Source organism: Pituophis catenifer, unplaced genomic scaffold, assembly GCF_029215685.1.
Source record: "Pituophis catenifer annectens isolate HBS135680 unplaced genomic scaffold, rPitCat1.0.hap2 SCAF_8, whole genome shotgun sequence".
In the NCBI taxonomy this organism is placed as follows: Eukaryota; Metazoa; Chordata; class Lepidosauria; order Squamata; family Colubridae; genus Pituophis; species Pituophis catenifer.
The window spans coordinates 56062755-56087101 of NW_027256888.1; the positions used below are offsets into that span (position 1 = coordinate 56062755).

The window sequence follows — 24347 nt, forward strand, 5'->3', positions numbered from 1 at the left end:
AGCCTGCAAATTTAACAGATTACTCAAAGAAAATGTGAGCTGGACCTGTAATACTGAATCGCAAGTATTTTACTGATTTTTTAAAAATTACTTAAGAGAGAGGAGGAAAAGAAAGAGGAAAAAAAGCCTTTTAAAATGGCGTCGGCTGGAGGAGAGGCTGAAAGAGAAAGTCCTTCCGTTTTCTATTATTACAATGTAGCGGAATAAATACCACTGGCTACATTTGTAGACAAAACTTCGCTCCTGTGTCTTTTTCTCTCCTTTTCCCTTGGAGATTTGATATTGTTGTTGATTGGAAAGAAGTCCTTTTTTTTTTTCCTTGTTTTTTTTTTTTAACAAAGCCTGCCTGGGCGGAAACATGGCACTGAGACTTACAAAGCCCCCTGCTGTTCTACTGATCTTCCCAAGCCTTTTTTTGCATGTTTGGCGCATACTGTGTATGTGCACACATGCATGTGTTTTGTGTGCACTGTGCATGCACGCACAGCATGCGTTTGCACACGCAGCGCACATACATGGCCAGCGAACTGGTGGCAAACCGGTTTAGATTTCACCACTGCTTGGTGGGTAGAAAACATTATCTCAGCAATCAAATCAGATGATACCCCTTTTCATGTTTCTTTATAATTATAAAAAAAGTAAAATTTTCCATTTGCCGATTAATTAATTAGTGATATCCATGGGTAAGCACACTTATCAATATAATCACACTTATCAATATATAGAAATATCAATTTATGAAATACAATTTGCCATCACCCATATAGTACTGTAACAATTTTCAAGTGAACCGTATCTCTGCCTTCCTCTGCCTTATGAACTGTTTACATTTACTGACTGGGTGCTAATATCTTCAAGAGGCATCTTAAATTGCTTATAATCTTTGAGATTATCATAGATAAGATGGAGCAGAGACTAATGTTCTGTAAAATTGTAGACATAAAAAAGACAAATAGTCTTACACAAGAGATATGCATTTAACTACAAGATCTTCACTCCTTGTATTACCACGTACGTATTTTATCACTATATTTCCTTTTAATTATTTTATCCCAGAATAAGATTGTGTATTTTTTATTTTATTGATAAGATCATAAGACTAATCTATTAATAAACTATTTTATTCTACAAGGACATGTGGATGCTTAATTACACAAAAAATAAATGCTACAAAATAATACATTCTAGTCATTTTAAGTTCCATAATGTCCCTACATCTTTCAGTGGCTACATTCACAGATTATGATATAGTATTAATTATTTTTAATCATAGTTTATAAAATATACTGAGTCAGGGATACAAGAATTTTCTGATCACATTTACCTTTTAAGTGGCATACTGAACACTGTTACAAAAAACTAGAATTCTTTCCATTTGTCATAATTATTAAAGTCATGCATATTTTAGAGCACTTTTTTGTTTTTCAGTCCTACATAAAGGTATTATAAATGCAAGAAATAGAAAGAGAATACACATGGAGTCAATAAAATGTTTACCCCATTTGAAAATTTGAAAGGACTCAATATGATCCTTTATACACTTTAATTATCAGAGCAAATCTAAACTGCAAAATTAATGTTTTTAATATTTTCATTCAATTACAGTTTCTTAATTCTTTTTAGTACAATATAGAAAAATATAAACAGAACAAAAACAGAAAAACAATCTCACCCTGATGAACGGTGCTCTGGTTTATTTCTTTCTGAACGATCTAGAATAAAAAAGACACGTCCACAAAAGATGTTAATTTAGTTCACTATCCTACAGATATGAACTTTTTAAAATGATATTTTTAAAAGCTAGATTTTACTTTGTAAGGAATATTTTGCCTGAAAGAAATACAAACATCTGCAGAGAATATTTAAGCATATCACTGAGTGTCAGATGTAAATGCCTTATTCTCTAATGTGTAAATAATGTATATATGGAACATCAGGGGTTAACTTATTACTTGAGCTTTAATGTATTCATAATTTACCACTCCCATTCCTGGCTCCGCCCCTTGTATATAAAAGGAGCCATCCTCCCCATTTTCCTCGCTTCTATCTTGAATATTCAGCGAATATAGAATGCCTATTATGATTAAAGAGAATTATATTTAAACCTATAACTTCTATTATCTTTATTGAGTCTGATCCTGAAAATATTGCTACAAGCTGGTAGCAGAGGATGGTTAATTGACTCAATAAGTAATTAAAAATGTCCAAGAAAGATAGGCCCAACACCAGGGCCTACAGCAAAGAAATAGAAACTGATCAAGAGATGATCAACGAATCCACTAATGCGATTTCGAGAGAATCCGAAGAATACACCACTGAAGAAGAAGAACTGATGAGTGAAAATAACGACCAGGAAGAAATCGAGATAGAAAATAACGAACTCAGGTCAGAAATATTAAAAATACTAAAAAGCCAAAAGAATGATGAAAGCCTCATCGCGGACCTCCAGGAGATGCTGAGGAACAGCGGAGCAGCGAGAGAGAAAAACATCATTAAAGAAAAACCCAAAGATCAAAAAACTGTGAGTGAAATGACTACTGAGAAAATAGTTGTAAAAAAGAAAAGATGTGACCCCGCGCGAAATTTTGAACGGCAGCCATCTTGGTTTCAACGAACTTCAAAAGAGAGTGAAGCAGAGCCAATCAAAACGCTCAGTTCAAAATTTCTGGCGCGAAAAACGCTATCAGACGAAGAAAGTGAAAAAGAAGTCTCAAACTCTTCAGATGAATCAAAATCAGAAAGTGAAGACGATTTAACAAAGTCTCAAGTAGAGTCAGCAATGAAAACACTTTTTGCTGCTTTTGGGCCAAGATTGAAAATTTCTAAGACATCAACGAAGAAGCAAGCAATCAAACCGACAACTCAAGACCTGCGCGCTCCCATCCTGACTTCGAAAACGACGACACCCGAGCCCAGAGAGCCATGCCGATTCCGTCCTACACCGCAGACAGAATCGAGTGCCAGCACACACAAGAGAAAGAGAAGAACCGCCGCCATCACCAAAGCCCCAAAAACCGAGCCAGAGACCGACTCATCTGAAGAGGAGCGGATCGAGAGAGCTGAAATGGAGAGAACCTTCCACAACGGCGCCAAAGAAGAAATGAGCAACGCGCATGTGCAAAACTACGTAGACGACACCGAAAGACTTGAACTGGCCAGAGAACCGCGCAGACTCGTTACAAGCATCCCAATGCCGTTCTGTAATTTCCTGCACTTGAGAGACCACGGACTGCCTCAGGTTGTAAGTAATGGACAAAATAATGTGGGGAACTTACCCAGTGACTTCCCAAAACTTAGAGTTGATGGCATTAATTTACAAGAGTGGTACCAACAGCTTCAGGTTATTTTTATGAAAGAAAATTTACTATTCTTTATAACTAGTCCTCCAAGAAGACCTTGGACTTTAAAAATAGACTGTTTACATCATAGAGCATTTTTCATAATAATTTCTAGCGTGTCTCCTGCAATGTATCATAGCATCAAACCAAACCTAACTGTATCAGAAATAATTCAATGCATGTTTAATCTATTTCACAGCGATAGCGTAGCCACAACCACAAGAATGTCTAAGGATTTCTTTTCTTCTAGAGTGAAACCAGGGGTTTCTATAAGTGAACATTTGATAAATCTAAACAAAATAAGAGCTGAGCTGCAATTGAGGGGGGAAGTGATTTCAGATCAAACTATGAAAAGTGTTATTATCAATTCACTTGATCCATCATGGGATAGCTTTATGTCACACTTAGATACCATTAATTTGGGATATTTATCAATAGAAAGTCTATCTAACAAATTGATAGCAGAAGACAATTCAAGAAAAAATCGTTCCAGTAACCAAACAGAACACAAATCTTTTAGGAAAGTAGTCTTTCAAGATAAATATAATGAGGCCTTTAGATGCCACAATTGTGGATCCAGGGAACACAGTAGGAGAGACTGTCCCAAAGTCCCAAGGGAGAGACATAGGCCAGAATATAGGAGCAAATACAATTACAGACAATCTTCCACAGATAGACACAAATATAGAAGTCCACCAAACTACAGAGAAAGTAGAGGGGGTAGAGAAAATTCAAAAGAGAGAAAATCTGGGTCACTAAATGGGCTAAATAAACAAGACAGCACCAAAACACAACAAGATGAGAACAATAATTGGCTTATTGATTCTGGTGCAACAAATCACACCACTAATAACAAAAGTATATTATCTTCATTTACAGAAGATAAGTTTGTGATAAAGGTAGCTAATCAAGAAAAGGTTCAAGTATTAGGCAGAGGAAATGTGACCTTGCCTGGTTTAGGGAAAATAGAGGGGGTATTATTAATCCCAGAAATACCTCACAACATACTAAGTGCTATAAAACTAAGCAGAGAATCTGACATCAATATAGTTTTCTCAAAGGGGAAAGCAACTATAGAAAAGAACAAAACAAATGTAGGCACTGTGATGATAAAAGGGGGTCTACCCTATCTGATAACCAAAGAAAGATGGTTACATAACATTGATTCAAATATGGAAGATTGTATTGAAGCAGATGATGAAAATGTCAGTAACAGTGACAATGATGAATGTAAAATAACTCATGATAACAAAAATACACACAATGAGAAGAAACCAAAAATAGGTAAACCAATTCATGATGAGTGTGCTCATATCTTACATAGGAAGTTAGGACATGCAAGCTTTCCTGTAGTACAAAAAATGACTGAACACGCAGAAGGTGTAAAAATAAAAAATTGTGAAAATTATTTAGAATGCTCAGTATGTAAATCCACCAAACTAAAAACCAGTCCTAGACCAAAAAAATCTAACAGATCAACTAACAATATTTTTGATTTGGTACATATGGACTTAGTTGGTCCATTAACTCCATCAATTACCTATAGAAAACGTTACTTCCTAACAATAGTGGATGATTACAGTCGCTATGGTTTTGTTTACACATTAAAGCACAAGGATGAAACCTTTCAGAAATTTAAGGAATTCTACAAACGCATAGAAACACAACATAATATCAGAATAAAACAAATTATGACAGATAGGGGATGTGAATTCATGTCTAAAGAATTCTCCCAATGGTTAAAGGATAGAGGGATGCTACATTTCACGTCCAATCCATTTTCTGCCTTTCAAAATGGGATTGCAGAGAGAAAGAACTCCACACTACAAACCATGATTAGATGCACATTAGAGGATGCTGGTTTAGGCAAACAATTTTGGTCAGAAGCCTTACATTATTCAAATTACACTCAAAATAGAACATGGTCCAGTATTGTGAATAAGACACCATATGAGGTGATGTACAATAGAAAACCTAAATTAGCACACATGCACATATTTGGAGTTACTGCAGACGTGCACATACCTAAACAATTGAGGAGAAAGGGAGAAAACGTATCCAGGAGATTAAGATTCATGGGATACGAAACTGGAACCAAAGGGTACAGATTCATCGATAATAATAACAAATTTATAGTATCCAGAACAGCTGTGTTTCATGAGCAGGCCAATTGGTCTAAGTTGCACCTTAATGAAATTTTTCCTAATAAAAGCAAAGATAATATATCTTGCGAGGAAGGAACAACAGAAAATCAAAATATTAACAAAAGTAAGAACAAAACCAAAACTTGGACAAATAGTCAGCATAAAATAAAGACAGACACATTAACAAAAAAGGAAGCCAGATATTTGCATGACAACCATAGCAAACCTGAAAGAAATATTAGAAATAATAGAAACCAAATACCAAATAAATACAAAGATTATATTATGCATATGGATGGAGAACAAATAACACCTAATACATATGAGGAAGTATTGAAACTTCCCCGTGAAGAAAGAGAAAAATGGGAACTAGCTATGGAAAAAGAAATGAAAAGTTTACAAGGATTAAATGTATTCACACCTGCGATCGCACCTAAGGATAAAACAATTATAGGTACCAGGTGGATTTATAAAATTAAGAATTTAGAAGGAGGTAATACCTTATACAAGGCCAGACTAGTTGCACAAGGTTATGCACAAAAATATCCAGAAGACTATACTGACACATATTCACCCACAGTGAGAACAGAGAGTGTCAAAACAGCTCTTGTAGTAGCATCTGCACTCAATCTAGACGTGTTTCAATATGACATACAGACTGCATACTTACATGCAAAATTAGATAAGGAAATATATGTAAGAGCACCACACAGTCAATACACTAATAAGAACGAAATTTGGTTACTAAATAAGAGTCTGTACGGATTGAAGCAATCTGGCAAAAGATGGTACGATTGTTTGGTAAAAGTACTAAAGACCATGGATTTCAACGCCACCACTGCTGATAACTGTTTCTTTGTAAAAAAGAGTAATGATCATATTGAATTTGTATTAATTTATGTGGATGATATTTTATATATTGGAAAGCATAAAGAGAGCAGGGAAATCTTTGTAAATAAGTTAAACGAACACTTCTCATTGAAATCACTAGGTAGAGTGAATAAATACCTTGGTGTACAAATTAACAAAACAAAAAGGGGATTCAAACTTACTCAGAAAGATAAAATCATTGAACTCCTAAACAAATGTAACTTAAATAATGCCAAAACATGTGACACACCTATGCAAACTGATTTTCTTAGAAACAATGATGAATCTTCCCCTGAGTTTAAAGACAACACATTTTACAGATCAGTTATAGGTTCACTCCTTTATATATCTAATTGGACCAGGCCAGATATTGCATTACCTCTCAATTTATTGTCAAGATATGTTAGCAAACCAACCTTGTATCATTGGGAAGCTGTCAAAAGAATTTTAAGATATCTGAAAAGTACATTAGATTTTTGTTTAATATTGGAACCCAATAATGACAAAGAACCAAAAATTACTTGTTATGCTGATGCAGATTGGGCTGGTGATACATCATGCAGAAAGAGTACCTCTGGTTATGTTTTTCTATTGAACGATTGTCCAGTTTACTGGTATACTGGTAAACAAGAACTGGTAGCCACCTCTACCACAGAAGCAGAATATGTTTGCTTGTCTAAAGCTGCAAATAACCTTGTATGGTTCAATGATTTGATCACAGATGTTTGGAAGAAACCTACTTTACCATTTATTATGCATGAAGATAATAAAGCGGCCATTGAAATTTCTAGATCCGATGCAATTGGACAAAGGTCCAGGCATATTGATATAAAATTTAAGCACGTGAGACAACTATCTCAAGACGGATTCATCAAAGCAATACATTGTGATACTTCTGAACAATTAGCTGACATATTAACAAAACCCTTACCTTCTAAACAACACAAATATTTAACTTCTAAATTATATGTATTATATTGTCCTGAATCTGAATGTAACTGGTGTTGTATAACGAACCGGCATTTAGAGGGGGATTTGTCAGATGTAAATGCCTTATTCTCTAATGTGTAAATAATGTATATATGGAACATCAGGGGTTAACTTATTACTTGAGCTTTAATGTATTCATAATTTACCACTCCCATTCCTGGCTCCGCCCCTTGTATATAAAAGGAGCCATCCTCCCCATTTTCCTCGCTTCTATCTTGAATATTCAGCGAATATAGAATGCCTATTATGATTAAAGAGAATTATATTTAAACCTATAACTTCTATTATCTTTATTGAGTCTGATCCTGAAAATATTGCTACACTGAGAAATACAATTTTCTTTGTGCTTGTTAAGTTTGTTTTTTATGTTTAACAGATGCTGTCCTCTTTTAAAAACCCAACAGTTTTCCAAAGAATGTAGGAGAGGAGTGGAAAAGAAAACCACAGAATTAGTCAGCGCCTAAGAATCATTTCATGAATCACAGCTGGCAGACTCTAGGAAAGGATGGGAGAAACATTCAGTGACAGCAACAGTTTGTGTAAATACAGACTATATTTCTATTATGCCGTTCTCCATGATCTTCTACAATTGCAGGCATCTAATCGTTTCTGTGTTCTTTTGAAAGAGAAGTGTTATTACTAGACTGATTTTCTTTTTAATAAGACTGGGTGGTTGATTGAAGATTGGGCAAGAGGAACTGAACATTAGTTACAATTATAAATCATACTATATTAGAAAACACTTTCGAGTTTTAAAATTACAATGAGTTGATTGTATATATAACCAAAATATAAACAGTTCCCCAAGACAGATCATTTCCTCTGCAAAATATTCTATGCTATTTTTTTTTCCACAGAATTTTTTTTTCTTCCACCAAATCCTGTCCAATTTTTGGAAGCTGCCTGAACAAGTTTCAGCAATTTTCCTGGCAAGGTTTTTCAAAAGTACCATTGCCCTTCCTAAGGCTGGGAGAAAATTATTCCGTTTCCAGCCTGATGCCTTAACCACCACACCAAACTGGCTCTCACAGGAAATTTACAAATACAGCTCTTCAAATATAAAAACACAAAAATATTACTAAAGACTTGCACAGTATTCTGCTGTGCTAAATCTTATTACCCATATTTTCATTAACCTCCCAGGAATTCTATTTAACTTTCTTTTTACTTTTTATAGCATATCTAAACTATGTATTGCTTTATAAGTTTATAACTGCAATATAATTATATAGTCCCTTTTCCGTATATAAAGATTTTTCCAAAACAGTACTTTAAGTTACAATATCTGGAACCATATAAAGGTTTCATTCCATTTTATAGGCTGCCAAACTAGTTTAAAATACTTTTAATACAATTTCTTACATTTTAACATGATGCTTGATAAACAGAATAGCTTCACCTATATCATCTCTTGTACAGCTATTTTCTCAAACTGTGCAGTAGTTTTTAATTTGTACTTAATTTTTCTATTTTGCAAGCGAGGGTATTTATTGCCACCTATTCCTAGCAACCGAAGCATGCCAACATAGCAGCATAAATAATTAGCACTAAAACTACATTTGAAAAACGAAGTCAACATTCAAGATATAATCTTAAGGAGTCATCTCTTATATATTTTCTTCTTTTATTTGTTTTATTTTCTGTCTTCTACTTTCCTTTACTATTCTTTTTTAAAAGGTCTTATATTTTTCTTAGTTTTTAAAAATCTATTTGTAAGCTTTAATAAAATTAGTTTAAAAGAAAAAAGCTTTCCATAGGGAAATATGTCCTTTTCTCTCTTAACAACCTGGTAATTACCATACCTGAAATTACAGAAGAGCATACAGTCCTTTCCCTTCATGCTGCTATCCTGTGCAGAAAGTAAACTTTTATGGTCATTCATACAGCTGTCCAGCAGAACGAATCAAGAATTTTTTCAAGTGGTACAACACCAAGAATGAGAAAGAAAAATCACAAAGCATGTAAATAGCATTCGAAATCATCCCTCTAAGGAGGCTTCTGATTGGCAGTTATACTGTAGCCAATCTCAGAATTGGAATGCTGTCATTCAGGAAGTGAATGTTTTTCCATTTTCCCCCCTTTCTTTCTTTCTTTGTTTAAACAGGAAATAGTTTAGCTGGACTTGCATAATTTACTGCTTAAAACATCATCCCAAAATGATAGCAGATTTTTTAAAGCAAGAATTTTTTTCAAAAAAAGACTGATAAGTACTAATCTTATTTTCAATAAAAAAAAGGTTCCTAATTTTTTTTAAAAGAACCATTTTATTCTAGTTTAAACAGGATTATTAATCAGTGAAAATGAAGTCTGTTAGCTTTCTTAGTCCCACAACTTGGTGCTACATACATGGGGAGAAGTTATTAGGAAAAAGTTTTAAAAAAATAGACTCAAAATATGAAACTGGTATTAGGCATTTAAAATATTTTTCCAGATTTTATTTGTCAAAAACTACATTAGCAGTAATATTATTTGAAAGAATGTTAGTATCCAAGTCCAGTTTTTAAAAGTGATGTATGCAGATTATAATAAATATACATGGATATTAATATATTTAACATTTAATAACTGAAGCACTGAAGTGTACAATGAGTAAGATCACACAGTTATAGCTAATTGGTTAAAGCCAGCTGGCCACTACATGAGGCAACTTGAGCTGTGATTGGTTGCTGTGATTAAAAAGGGGAAGTTTCCTTCTTTCTCGTCTTTTTTACTCTGGGTGCTGTGTCTGCTCTCTGTGATTTACCCGATAATGTTCCTAAAGTATTGATTTACCTGATTATGCTCCTGTTTTCCTCTCTTATTTACTGTAAATATATTTATTTATATAAAACCCCAAGTTCTTGTCAGTGTCTCTGACTCCATTTGGACACCGCCTATGCAATTCCCTGACAATGGATATGTTGTTTTAGATAGCGCAACTGCACTTAGTAATATATTAATACATTTTGGCAGAGCACTCCAAAGTTAGGAATTTTCCAAACTACTATTCAATAATAAATACTTTCAAACACAGTCAGGTAGTGGGACATTGGAAAAGCATGTGGCCATTCAGATCCAGGATTTCAGATGCTTTTTGAGCAGCCAAATACAGAAGTCTCATTTACCAATGGTAATTGGGACTGGAAACTCTGCCACTAAGCAATACAGTTGTAAGATGTGATGTCACATAAACAACAGCAATTCCAGCATCCCCAGTTGCCATCATTAGGCAAATCCCTAATGGACTAAGCAAGGAGCACCTTTAATAGAAATTCACCTAACAAAGAAAATCAATTTCTTAATCAGTTGGAAATTTCTCTGTTGATAAAGACACCATTAAAAACAATACTATACTATTAGTATTAGCAATACAGGGTGATCATAACTTTTTGTTCTATAGGTCCCCGATTGTATGCCTCCATAAGAAAAGAAAATGAAAATCATTTTACTATGTTATACTAAGAACATGTTCCAAATTTGTTTTTTGCCTTTTCAAAAAATTAGAAGAATACTGCTATCATGTCCCCACTAGTCCTTTTTTTCCCTAGACTAGCCAAACCCAAATCCTGCAATCATTCTTCATATGTTTTAAGATGATTAAAGGCCTGAAGACTAAATCATGAGGAATGGTTGTAGGATTTGGGTTTGGCTAGTTTAGAGAAAAGAAGAACTAGGTGGGACATAATAGCAGTATTCCAATATTTGAGAGGTTGCCACAAAGAGGAGGGGTCAACTTATTTTCCAAAGCACCAGAAGGCAGGACAAGAAACCATGGATGAAACCTAATCAAGGAGAGAACCAACCTGGAATTAAGGAAAAACTTCCTAACAATGAGGACAATTAACCAGTGGAACAGCTTGACGGCAAAGTTGAGGGTGCTTCATCATTGGAGATTTTTAAGAAGAAACTGGACAGTCGCTTGTCTGAAATGGTATAGGATCTCCTGCTTGAGCAGCGGGTTGGACTAGAAGACTTCCAAGATCCCTTCCAGCTCTATACTGATTGAAGTTGAAAATGCATGACATTCAATTTCATCTCTCCAGATGTTTGACACCATATTCAAGAACTTGCTTATAGCGGAAGAGGCATAACATGCTAGCCAAGTTTACTGCAGACAAGACAGAAGCCACATATGCACAGAAGATCTGACAACTGAACAGCACAGAAATCAATCTTTATATGTAAACTGGGGTAAAGGTTTAAATTTTAGCCCTGAATTTTTAGGTCAATAAATTTTGGCCATTCTCTTACCAGCCTTGAAATCAAGAATGATCCACTCAGTGTTTATGTATTGGTTCTATTTATCCTCAGAACCATTGGTTTCCATGCTCTCAGATTTAGCTCCTTCATTATCATTAATGCTTATGAAGCCTTTACCGTTAGTCCTTGACTTACAACCATTCATTTAACCACTTTTCAGAATTATAACCGTACTAAAAAAACATGACTTATAACCAGTCCTCGTACTTAACAATTGTTGCAGTATTTGTGTAGTCATGTGATCAAAATTTGGGTCCTTGGCAACCAACATGTATTTATGATGGTTGCAGCATATCGAAGTCACAAGATCGTCATTTTCAATCTTCTCAGAGTGCTTTCAACAGATAAAATCAATGAGAGAAGCCAAATTTTCTTAATGACTACCTGATTCACTTAATTGCTGTAGTAATTTGCTTAACAACCATGATAAAAAAAGGCTGTAAAATTGGGTGCAACTCACTTAACAACTGCATTGCTTAGTATCACAAGTTCCAATTCTAAATGTGGTCATAGGTCCGTAATGGCGAACCTATGGCAGGTGTGCCACAGGTGACACACGGAGCCATATGTGTGGGCACGCGAGCGTTGCCCTAGCTCAGCTCCAGCACGCATGCGTGCGCCTGCCATCTGATTTTCAGGCCTTCTGGGCCCACCAGAAGTCGGGAAATGGGCTGTTTCCAGCCTCCGGGTGGGGAGAAGGTCGTTTTTGCCCTCCCCAGGCTCCTAGAAAGCCTCTGGACCCTGGGGAGGGAGAAAAATGGGTCTCCCTGGCCCACTGTGCCATTGCGTGCCAAAAGCGGGGGAGTGGGGGGGGTCACATGGGTATGCACAAGGGGCGGGATGCATTGAATTATGGGTGTGGGCGTGCGAGACACCCCCCCACGCTTCCACGCTTTTGGCACGCAATGGCAAAAAGGTTAGCCATCACTGTCATAGGTAAAGGACTACTTGAATTTAATTTATCAATTAAAACTACCAGCCCTTATACCTATGTCATAGTGTTTATAATAATTTTCCATACTTTGGCTTATGCCAGCTCCTCAAGATAGACAAATTCAGAAAACAGATACAAAAAATATTAGAACCTTATTATATTGATGTAGGCCACAATAATAGAATCGTGAAAGCCTGACAACATATTCTTTTCTTTCCCTTTTATACCAAAGAGATTCAAGGCAGGGCAATTTTAAGTTTCTTTCTCACGCTTTCTTATTTTGCAGATCCAGCTCTTAATTTGCTAGCACTCTCCACATACCTCCTCCAAGGTCAACTTTGCTTCTCTACAATTTTTCAAATGGTGTCCTCCAGAACTTTAGATTCTGTGAGAACTTCAGTGTAAGTTTCTAGGAGAAACTATAGGGGAGGGCAGAGTTCACCTGAACACAGTCAATATTCTATATCACTAAAGCTGTACTTTTGATCAGGAGTTCCAGGAATTTTCTTTTCCTTTTTAAACCAGCCAAGCTCTTTGACCTGAAAAGGATAAGAAAACTACTCCAATGATTGATGTTTTTAATTGGATCAATTGCAACAGTGAAGAAGAAGGAACACAAGATATTTCTTCTATAACTATTCAGTTCTTGAGATATGATCCATTATTAAAAATAATATACCACCAAATTCTCAAATTAATGTTAATTAGTTTTCCACATTAAATGATACACAACCAGTGAACAGAAACTAATTAATTTACTGATTGAAAGTAGAGTTAATTTATTTAGCTACTGGAAAGAAAATGGACCTCGGTTATCTTATTGGCCTAATGCAGTTTTAAAATTATGTAAATGAATGAACCTAAATATAAGAAATGGCAAGATGGTACAATTATGACAGAACTTAAATATTGAAGATTTCATACAATATTAACAAGGATGAAGTGCATTTTTATTTATCATTTATCTACATCATTTATCTACATCATTTTTTTAATGATGATCAAATATAACAATTAAGTTATTTCAATTACTGTATATGGAAGAATGCTGAATCTCTGCATCCATCAGGACCAAAGCTATTTTAAACTATTAAGTACCTTGGATTTTGAAAGTCAGAATATGAACAATATATCAAGGATAAGTTACTTGGCAACTCTGCACAAAATCTTTGCTGTAGGGAACTTTATAATGTGCTTCCTTATTGCTCTTGACATCAGGCTGGGTCAATGTACTTTTGACACAACACATTTACATAGGTTTTTGTTTCAAATATAGGAAATTTTAAATCCAACATTCTTTCAAGAATGCGTTGCCTCCCACACTTGCAACACAGGGAAGAGAAAGTAGATTACATATATATGCCTATAACATGCCTGCCATTAGAGGTAGTCCTCGACTTACAACAGTTCATTTAGTTACAATTAAAAGTTACAATGGCACTGAAAAAACCATTTTCACCCTTTCAACTATTGCAGCATTCCCATGGATCCATAATCAAAATTCAGATGGTTGGCTGACCCATATCTATGTCATATCTATGACAGTTGCAATATCCCGGGATCATGTGATCACCTTTTGCAACCTTCTGACAAGCAAAGTCTATGGCAGGGGTGTCAAACTCAAGGCCTGTGGGCACCCCCTTGGGGAAGCGGGGCTGGGCTGGGCTGTGGGGTCCCAGTGCCCTGGGAGCTTAAGGGCTGGGCTGGGCGCTTGCCCTCCGCTGTCTAAGGCTCTGGACAGCCTGTGCCACCATCCAGGGATTCTCCGCGTGGCCTGAGAGGGACAGCAAGGCTCCTCTGGAGGACAAGAGTTTGGCGCTCTCCCTGGTCTTGCCTTCCTCCACTGGAGACAATGGATTTATTTATTTTAACTTTCAATGCTTCTCGAGCAAATTTTTAAAAACTGTGCCAAATTTCAAAAGCTTTTATAAAAGATTGGTTAAGATTATAAAGTCTTTGCCAAGATCTATCTCATCCTTCATATAAAATGTTAGGTGAAAAAAGGACCAAGAAACATAGAAAGAGGTGTAAGAAAGAGAAGAGGGATGATTAGAAAACAACAGCTTTATCCACTTACTGTGGTTTTGTCTTTCTCCAATCAACAAATGACTCAATAACTTATCCATGAAAAAAATCCAGGGAGGGAGTGAGGGAGGGAGGGAGGGAGGGAGGGAGGGAAGGAAGGAAGGAAGGAAGGAAGGAAGGAAGGAAGGAAGGAAGGAAGGAAGGAAGGAAGGATCAGCCTGTCCATGGTTTAATAGTTTGATAATGACAGGATGGGGTTTGATTTGCGAAAAAAATCTCACATATAAATAATTTCCAAAAACAAATTTGTTTGAAATTATGGAATCACTTACAAAGCAGTTCTTAGGCTGATATAGAACTTATACAGAAAAATAATATAGGAATTTGTAGAACATAAAAATGGAAAAGGGCTCAAGATATCCTGTGTTTTTTTACAATGAACAATGCCATAATTTATAGTCTTAAAATACCCACTCAAAATACAGTGTGATGATGGAAACCAAGAAATAGGTGTTTATAATTACAACCTAAAATTAGAGCATCTAATTCCATGCCAATGTCACAGACATGGTCTTCCACATTATTATATTATCAGAAGATATGTTCAATTTACTGGCAGATTTGCATGTAACCTTAAATATAGTATTGTCATTTTTCAGAGTGAGATGGAAAGCATGTAAATTTAATAAATAAATCCTGATTCATCAAATTAAAGATAATAATTTGATTTGCCACAACGGCAAGCAAAGGAACACCATCATCTAATTATAATTTAGCATTATGTAAACTAAATCATTCAAACACATATCTGATACACATTCAATGTGATTTGAACCATTTATATTCTTATTTATTTTATTAATCAAATTTATATAGCTGCCCATCTAACTGAAAATGACTTAAGGGTGAGAGCATAAATCCCACAGTGTAAGACGCCTTAATATCCTGTTTCCCCCAAAATAAGACATCCCCTGATAATAATCCCAATCAGGCTTTTGAGAGCATGGCAATAAGGCCAAGCGCTTATTTCAGAGTTCAAAAAATATATATAAGGCAGGGTCTTATTTTCGGGGAAACATGATATAGTCTCTTGATTTTATCTACTGAATAAAGCTAATGATGTTTATGGCTAAGGGTGTTGTGTGACTACATCCATTTATGACAAATTTTTAGATTTTGTAAGCGAACTATTACTTAATATGTTGCATCAATTCACTCAGAGCCTATAAGATGGGCACTCCCAAATCTTTTAGCTAGGAATAAACTACATTGTCCATACTCATTTCTCTCAAGTTTTCTTCTCTGAATGCTGGGAGAAACTATTGGAGCGACTGGGTCTTATGTATGAAGAGTAAAATATGCATGGATTTTCCATTCTAAAAATGTGGCAAGAAAAACAATGTTGACGAAGAGATGTGAATGAAAGAAAAAAACCTGTTCAAATAAGTGAACTTGGAGAATACATTTTTTTAGCCTGTATGCATTTTTCTGAAGTAGTTCATGAATGGCAGTATTCTCACCATAACAGTCACTTTTCATGATGATCATACCATTTCTCCAAATTCCAAATGTGCTTATTAGCCAGAAGTTTTAGAATTTCCCTACTACTTTATCTGTTTACCCTAAACAATTTTAAATTAAATTGAAATTTATAATGAAACAGATATTAATTAGTGTACAAAGTTATATTAGTATCTTAATTGTAATAATATTTTTGCCTGTGTTAAGTTCATGTCTATCACTTTATTCTTGTAAGATTACCAAAAGGGACATAAGGAATTTACAGTATTTATATAATGTGTTTTCTAAACTTTTGCTGAACGTATTATGCATTTACTTGCTTTCATCATAGGAGTGGCTTTCTGACATAAATATCTACATAAATGTGAATGTCCAAGCTCATCAGGAAAAGCATCATATGCTTAAAACAACAACTTGAATTTCTAGCTTAAATTTGTGTATTTCAGTTTTACTCATTTGTCTATTTCAGAGAAAGAAACTGCTTTTTACTCTTTATCTTTGGATTTTTAAAAAAATAATTTTTAATTCTGTGTTAAGAATTGTATTTTTTTACAGATCATGGTTTTTACAGTTAGTGAAAAACTGCAACTTCTTTGTAGCTCCATGTGTCCTTTGGTACAAATACCAACAGACAAGTACTTTTCTGTAAAATTAAAACAGCATTGTGCTTAGTGGTGCTGGTTCATTTCCAAGGACAAGCAGCGATAGATAATAGTCAAAGAGCCTCTGTTACCATCCCTAATTTATTCCAACAGTACGTGAGCGAGAACCAGCTGACTTGAACAGATTCTTCCTACTGACTTCTTTTGCCTAAAGAAAAGTTATAGGGATAATCTTTTGCTTTTGATATATTCAATGCATACATGCTCACTGACTACTGGGGAATGCGGTCAATTGTAAAGTCAAAGTAGTGAAAGTGACGGGAAAATAAGGAACAATGAATTCAAATGCCTACTAGAATGTAAAACTATCTACCTAGCACTCTTGTCACATATCAAAACACACATTTCTGACATTTAAAAACAAAGCATGTGCGTTGTAACAAAAGTAGTTGCACCACAACAATGAAGATAGCCATATACATAGTTTGATCCTATAATTTGATATACTACCCATATAATAAGGTTACATGAGAAAATAGTAAAAGCATAACACGAACTAAAAATCATCATTAAAACACCTTAGGTATAAGATGGCTTATGTTGTAGCTCTACACTCCACGTATTGTGATTTCATGGGCTTCCAAACTGAAAAGCAGGCAGGGACTGTATGAATTTCTGGGCAAGCATATTCCATAAAGTGGTATGGGGGGAGGGGCACTGCTGCAAAAAGACTTGCTTCTAGGCTTGTTTCCACCCTTTAAATTTCCTGGAAGGTGAACTTAGAGCAGGGGTGTCAAACCTGCGTCGTCATATGACATATCATGACTTTTTCCCCCTTTGCTAAACCGGGCGTGGCCAGAATGTAACGCCTCTGGCCGCAAGTTTGACAGCCCTGACTTAAAGCATGCCTCTTGGGCTGATTGAACAGGACAAGCAGATTCCCTCTAAAAGAGGCGGCCTTGGGTTTCTTGGGCATAAATAATATACAGTGGTGCTTAAAAATTTGTGAACCCTTTTGCATGTTCAAGGTTTCATTTTTTTCAATAAATAAATAAACAAATCTAATATTTTTGATTCATTTGTTTAATTGGGTTCTTTTTATAGCACTTAGCCTTATATACTGCTTCATATTGCTTTATAGCCCTCTCTAAGCAGTTTACAGGGTCAGCATATTGCCCCCAACAATCTGGGTCCTCATTTTACTGACCTCGGAAGGATGGAAGACTGAGTCAACCTTGAGCTGGTGAGACTCAAACTGTCCAACTGCTGGCAGCTGGCAGTCAGCAGAAGTAGCCTGCAATATCTAGGTTTTTTTACTTGTGTAAAGTATAGACCAAGTTTTATATCATACTTATGCAAAGATATTGAAAATTCAAAAGGAGACACAAACTTTGAAGCATTACTTAGGGTTTTATAGACAATGACCAACATTTTACCAGAAATATACTGCTAGCTTATGGAGCATCCAAGTATAGGTAATACATTGTTTCATAGCATATGGCCCAGTGCATGAAGTTTTCAAGTTGTCTTCAGATGAAGAGTGTTACCCTGGTTTAACTGACAAATAAAGAGTATGTGTGTTATGGTCACTAAAGTCTCCATCTGTACTTGGGGCCACAACCAATGGCAGCAGGGAAAGACCACTCCTTCATAAACTCCATCTCCAATTCTAACTGTAACTGTGACTCTAAAAGTAACTGTAATGACCATCAAGTCATTGACCTATTTCTTAATGGGACATTCTCCCTTATAAATAAAAGAATGTGCCAGAAAGCCCAAAGTTGGCCACACCCACCTAGTCACATTACCCACCACCACCAAGCCACGCCCACAGAACCGGTAGTAACAAATTTTATATTTCACCCCTGATGTCACCCATATATTGATGCTGCCTCATCTGAACCAACAATCTATTATATTCAGGGGTACCATTTATATAATATGGAGGAAAGTACAGGATACACAAATGGGATATGATATACTCTGCCCTGGTTAATATTATTTTGAATTACCCACTCTGGATGAAGGGTAACACTGTAATCCAATGTCTTTAATTCCTAACCCTCTTAGATAGTTTAGGACAGGAGTATAAGCTTGCAGCCTGTGGGCTGGATGTGTCATGCGCTGGCCATGCCCATGCCCGGTTTAGTGAAGGGGAAAAAAGTCATGATACGTCACAGGATAACGCAAGTTTCACACCCCTGGTTTAGAAGGATACCATGGTTGTGCATGAAAGCAATCAGGATAATTTCAATTCCATATCCAGAACTAGCACTGATTAACAGCAAATTGAGACCCAACAAGACTATCAGAGATGATTATTTTAAACTGTAACAGAGAAATCAGCAGCACAAATTGCCAATAACTCTTCTCTCTATCTGATCTCTTCTCCCATTTGTATGATGCAACTTTTTATCAAAAGTAAATATTAATCCAGTTAATATATGACTACTTAAACACACACAGCCAGGTCCCAAATATAGACAAAGTCCATCCCACAATAACATAATGCCACCTAGTATCTTATTTGACTCCTGATATTCTCCAGATACATTCTGGCAGTTCCAGCTGCCATTGTTAATTGAATTCCATGTGATTGCAGCATCCCCCCAGTTATGTTATCACTGTTTGTGACCTCCTGCCAGCTTCCCCAATGTCTTTGCTTGTTAGTCAGCAGTAGAGGTTACAAATGGTGATCATGAGACTGTGTGCCACTGCAACAGCCAAAACTATGAGGACCCATAGTAAGTACCCCTCATTCAGCGCCACTGTAACATTAATAGTTGCCGAATGAATGGATGCTAAGTGACATCTACCTGTATTTCATACCTATCTGCAAGGAGGGTGTAATATGTATAAAACAAAAAAATGCCTCAAATGAAATGGTATATATGACAAATATTGCATGCAATATCTTTACTGAACGCTTGTGAAACTCCACAGCTCCTATACAACTGAAATGTACAAAAAATGGCCAGCAGATAATCTGTGAGGATAACGGATTAGTAAACTTTCAGCCAAAGGGTGAGGAGGGAAGATAGCACTTTAACACAGAACATTTTAGTGCAAACATAATGACACGGCTGATAATTCAGGAAGTTTGCAAAGTAAGCAGTCCAACTCAAGTTTAAAGTATGCCAAGTCTCAGAGGAGATGGTTCCCTCCCTTTTTATAAAGACTTGATAAGTATTGTGTACCACAGGAATTTAAAAAGCTTCCTGAAACTAAGCTAAAGCATTGATTTATATTGTTCATTATTATCCATTTTACGCTTTCATCAATTCAAATTGAGTATTTCTCAATTCTCCCAGATCACTGAGGAACTAAATCATGACACTTGTTGCACAAAAATTCATGCCTACCAAGAAGCTATCACTCTTCTTTTTAGAAAGAAAAGTACTTTTATAAAATGTCCTATCATTAATGTGTGTATGTAATTACTTCATTATCAGAAATGTTAAATATTAAACTTTGAAACTTACTTCCTTTTACCCAACCATGAGTTATGTGAACGGCCTCTTAATTCATTGTGAGATAAGAAAGGGTGTAAAGAAAGGTAGCTGTTTGCTTTTTCCACTAACCCAGAATAAATGGAGGACTCTGGACATCATTATCTGGGTTTATGCTTCACACTAAGCCATAGTTTCTTTAACCAAAGCTTTATTGAAATCACCATAAAGTTAAGTTTCCAACTAACTCTGAGCAGGTCCAAAATATAAACCCCAACAATACCAAAGATACATGACAACTCCCAGCTGTTACCACAGCATTACAATGATGTAATGGTAGCTCTTCAAGCCATCCAAAAACCCATCCTTTCCTGGTTCAAACAGGAACTGGTAAAACTGCTTTATCAAGGAAAAAAAAAAAAACCCAAAGACCTCCACGTTTCCTTTTGACAGGGTCCAACAGCATATTTAAGAGGTGGCATAGACAGAATAACCGAAACTGAGAAGGAGGAGAAACAACAGCGAGTGACCTTACGCTGTACGTAGGCTATTGTGCTGGGGAGAAAATTAAACTCGGATATAAAAGCCCGTCGGTGGAATCAAGATAGATTCTTAAGCCCCCCCCCCCCAAGATCATCTCTTCGATCTGCAGGGCTTTCTGACACACCCCAACACCTCAACACCGAATGGCTATATATGGAGGGCGCTCTCCGTCTGGGTTGTAAATGTTGATCCCCAATCCAGCGGCGCTCGGTTTCCCCGGGCACTCACTCGTCCCCGCCTTCGGCTAAGCAGGCGAAGTTCCCTCTCGCCCGCCCAACGCCGCCGGCATACCGGTCTCCTTTCCTCCTCGGCTTACCTGTCGCCGGGTTCAAAAGCGCTCTCCGGTGCCTTCTGGTCCCCTCTTTCCGCTCCTCCTCGTCTTCTTCTAGTCGCCAGGCTTCAGCCATCGGCCCCGGGGACAACAAAGGCGGCCTTCAGGCAGCGGCGTCCACCATTGCGCCTAGACGGACTCTCGAGGCTCCCCTTTGTCCGCACCTGCACCTGACGCTTCCCGCCGGAGAGGGCGGGGAGTCCCAGTTTCGACGCTGCCCTCCTCCCACCCACCCCCACCCTTTGCTTTCTCCTCCCTCCCTCCCGTCTCGCCAAACTGCAATCCAGGCCTCTTTTAAGGGTTCCGGTCCGAAGGAGCTCCGGGACGTTTCCTTCCAAGGAAAACGAGGGACGACTAAGGCTTCCACTACGGTGGGCAGATCAAGCGAGCGAAGGTGGCGGTTCTCTTGCCCGTTCACAACATTCCGCTATCGACAGGAAGCGAGACTCTCGCCTGATAGTAAAACAAAAGGAGAACAGGGGGGGGGGGGGGCTGGGAAGGGAGATAATGTGGAGCAGCAAGGAGCGAGCGCGGGTCAGGAATGCGAGGGGATGAAGCGACCTCCGACTGCGGTGGGAAGCCGAAGGGCGGGTGCGAACGGACGCTTGTCTCAAGAAGTGGGGGTGGGCGCAGCGGGCGAGAGGTGCCTTTCTTGTAAGCCCGAGAGGCCCCGTTCCTTGGACTCCACAGCTTGCTTTTTTTTCTTTCGCTAGAGCTCTCTGCCAGGAGCGTTTTCCTCACACTTTCGACATTTTGCAACGGCACAGATTTTCGTTGAGAAGCCAAGTGTGTGCCTCTCTGCGTTTTGCGTTGCACAATGGGAACGGAGATAAGGCAGACGGGAGCTTTGTCGTTATTATAATTATAAAAACAGAAAAAACCCTTGTGGTTCAGGCCTGCTGTGTTATATTTTTTTGTATTTACACCCATCTGAACTAGCAACTGGTGATGTTACCTAGTTTGGGTAATGAAAACTTCTGCAAGTAAACAAGCAAAGCTTAGAGAGAGCACCGAGGACCCCCTCATGTACCCATCTTCGCTAGTCCCGTACACCATGGAGGTGGTGGGGCAATGGCAAAAGATAGTGGAAGAACCCAACTGATAAGAGATACTTGAAAGCAAGGGTCAAGTTATCCTGTGTGTTTAAAAATACTGATTATTAAAAACATGGGGAGGGGGGGGCTTGTCTCCACCTTTTGTTTATATTATGGGGAAAAAATTTCCATAGCAAAATTACAGAGTAATTTATCGTGAATCAAAAAGTAATATGCAGTTCTACAATTAGTAAAATGACAGGTCAGTTTTTATAAAGATACTGCAAATGAAGAAATATGTAGAAGTGAAGGAAAAGCACACATACTAGTCAGCAAGGGCATCCACCAGCAATAATGGAACCTTTAGTAATAAGAATAGAATAGAATAGAGTAGAGTAGAATAGAATAGAATAGAATAGAATAGAATAGAATAGAATAGAATAGAATAGAATAGAATAGAATAGAATAGAATAGAATAGAATAGAATTCTTTATTGGCCAAGTGTGATTGGACATATAAGGAATTTGTTTTGGTGCATATGTATATTTTAATGCATATTTTAATATGTAGATTACCAGAGAAGAAGAGACTAATGTAGTAAATTACTACCATGTCATACAAAATAAGAAATGAAAACTAAGTATTGTGCTCTCATTCAATCCAAAATTTTCTTAATAAAAGGAAATGCCAGAAAGATTTCAAACTATGTTGTGCACAATTTAAAAAAATTAAAAATTCTGTCAACCAAAGTTGCTATTAATGGTTTATAGCCAATCTATAACAAAGATTTATCACCAATCATATGAAAGATGGTCTAATTATAATTATGATTCTGTACTTTGTAATTAATGCTGTTCTTTAGTGTACATTAATTTTGTATTTAGAAATGAATACAGTTATGGACCTCACTTTTCCAAGGACTGAGAACCTGGAAGGGCATATCAATTACCCTGACCTGACCTTTCAGTTAGTAGAAAGTTATTAGTGTCTTACTGGCACTTTCAACTTAGTATGTTCTGCTTGAGTACAGATGGAGATATCTAGCATGCCCTTCCCCCACCCTCCGGTTTTTAGAGAAACAAACATTTTTATAGATTCCCTAAATCTAGGTGTGCATAGATGAGCTGACATGTCTAAGCTATAATTTGCTTAGCCGCAATTGACTAATTTTACTCATCTGCACTAAATAACATTTAAAGCTAATTAGAAAAAACACAGGAAATGCATCACATTAGTGCCATTATTATACACCGTTTTATATAAGAGTTGTCAAACCCAAGAAACTACAATAGGTAAAGCAAATATGTGGACAAGTTTTGCCTACATTCCCAAAATAATACTAAGAAACCTAAACTTAAGCCTAATAGATACAAATATTCAAAGAATCTGGACTTACAAAAAGATTACATTTTTAGAAACCAGATTCAAAGGAAAAAACCCCGACTTAATGCAATTTTGTGCAGAGAGCTTCATATGACAAGCCCAAACACATCTATATAATACAAAAGAATATTTTGGGACATAATCCTATATAGAGACTTGCTTTAGGGAAAACAGGATTTACCAGAAGGCTTCCATACCAGCTGAACACCTGATATCTTCCTACCATGACTAAACAAGTTCACATACTATTGCAATGGTATGCAGAAGAATAACTAAAAAGGGTAAAGGTATTGGTGAAATATGTCAATGCAGAGAAGAACTACACAATGACCTGTTTTAAATAATACACTAAATCATGTCATGCTTAAGAGTAAAAGAATTCTCTTCCAGTGATTATAATACGATTTTTAAATCCTATCTTATTTCTATTCAGTCATTGTTTCTAGTATACCAAAGCAACTTGAAGGCTATCGATCTTCCTTTCTGATAACCTTGCAACACTGAAAATAAGAAACATAGGCTAACTGCTCCATCCCAATATGTCTTAGGTCCTAGAGTAGCAACAAGTATTTCACCCTGAACTCCATGTATAAAGGAGTCCCTGCAGATTTTACTCTGGTAGTCATTGCAGATTGTATGGTGTGGTGCTCATCTCCATTTCAAGGCCATTGAGCCAGCATTGTCCAAAGACATTTCCATGGTCATGTGGCCAGCATGATATAACGAGTGCTGTTACTTTCCTATCAAAGTGGTTCCTATTTATCTACTCATATTCGCATGCTTTCAAACTACCATGTCCCAAAGGTGCTTTTTTTCAGGAGGCAACTGGACTTACTTGTTTTTTCTTTTGAAGATGTTTCGCTTCAAAAGAAAAGACATTTTCTTCAGCTTCAGCTGAAGAAGAATGTCTTCAAAAGAAAAAACAAGAAACTCCAGTTGCCTCC

At 36.7% G+C, this 24347-nt stretch overlaps 1 protein-coding gene across 1 annotated transcript in view; it reads right to left on the reverse strand.

Annotated features, from left to right (window-relative positions):
* The window catches only part of SH3D19 (SH3 domain containing 19), a 70382-nt gene extending 49320 nt beyond the window's left edge, over positions 1–21062 (reverse strand). The window contains exons 1-2 of the mRNA XM_070948733.1: positions 20972–21062; positions 1673–1712 (exon numbers count right to left, since the gene is read on the reverse strand). Coding sequence (XP_070804834.1) covers positions 1673–1712; positions 20972–21062 — 131 coding nt within the window. The remainder of the gene's footprint in view (positions 1–1672; positions 1713–20971) is intronic.
* Between the last annotated feature and the right edge of the window lie 3285 nt (positions 21063–24347).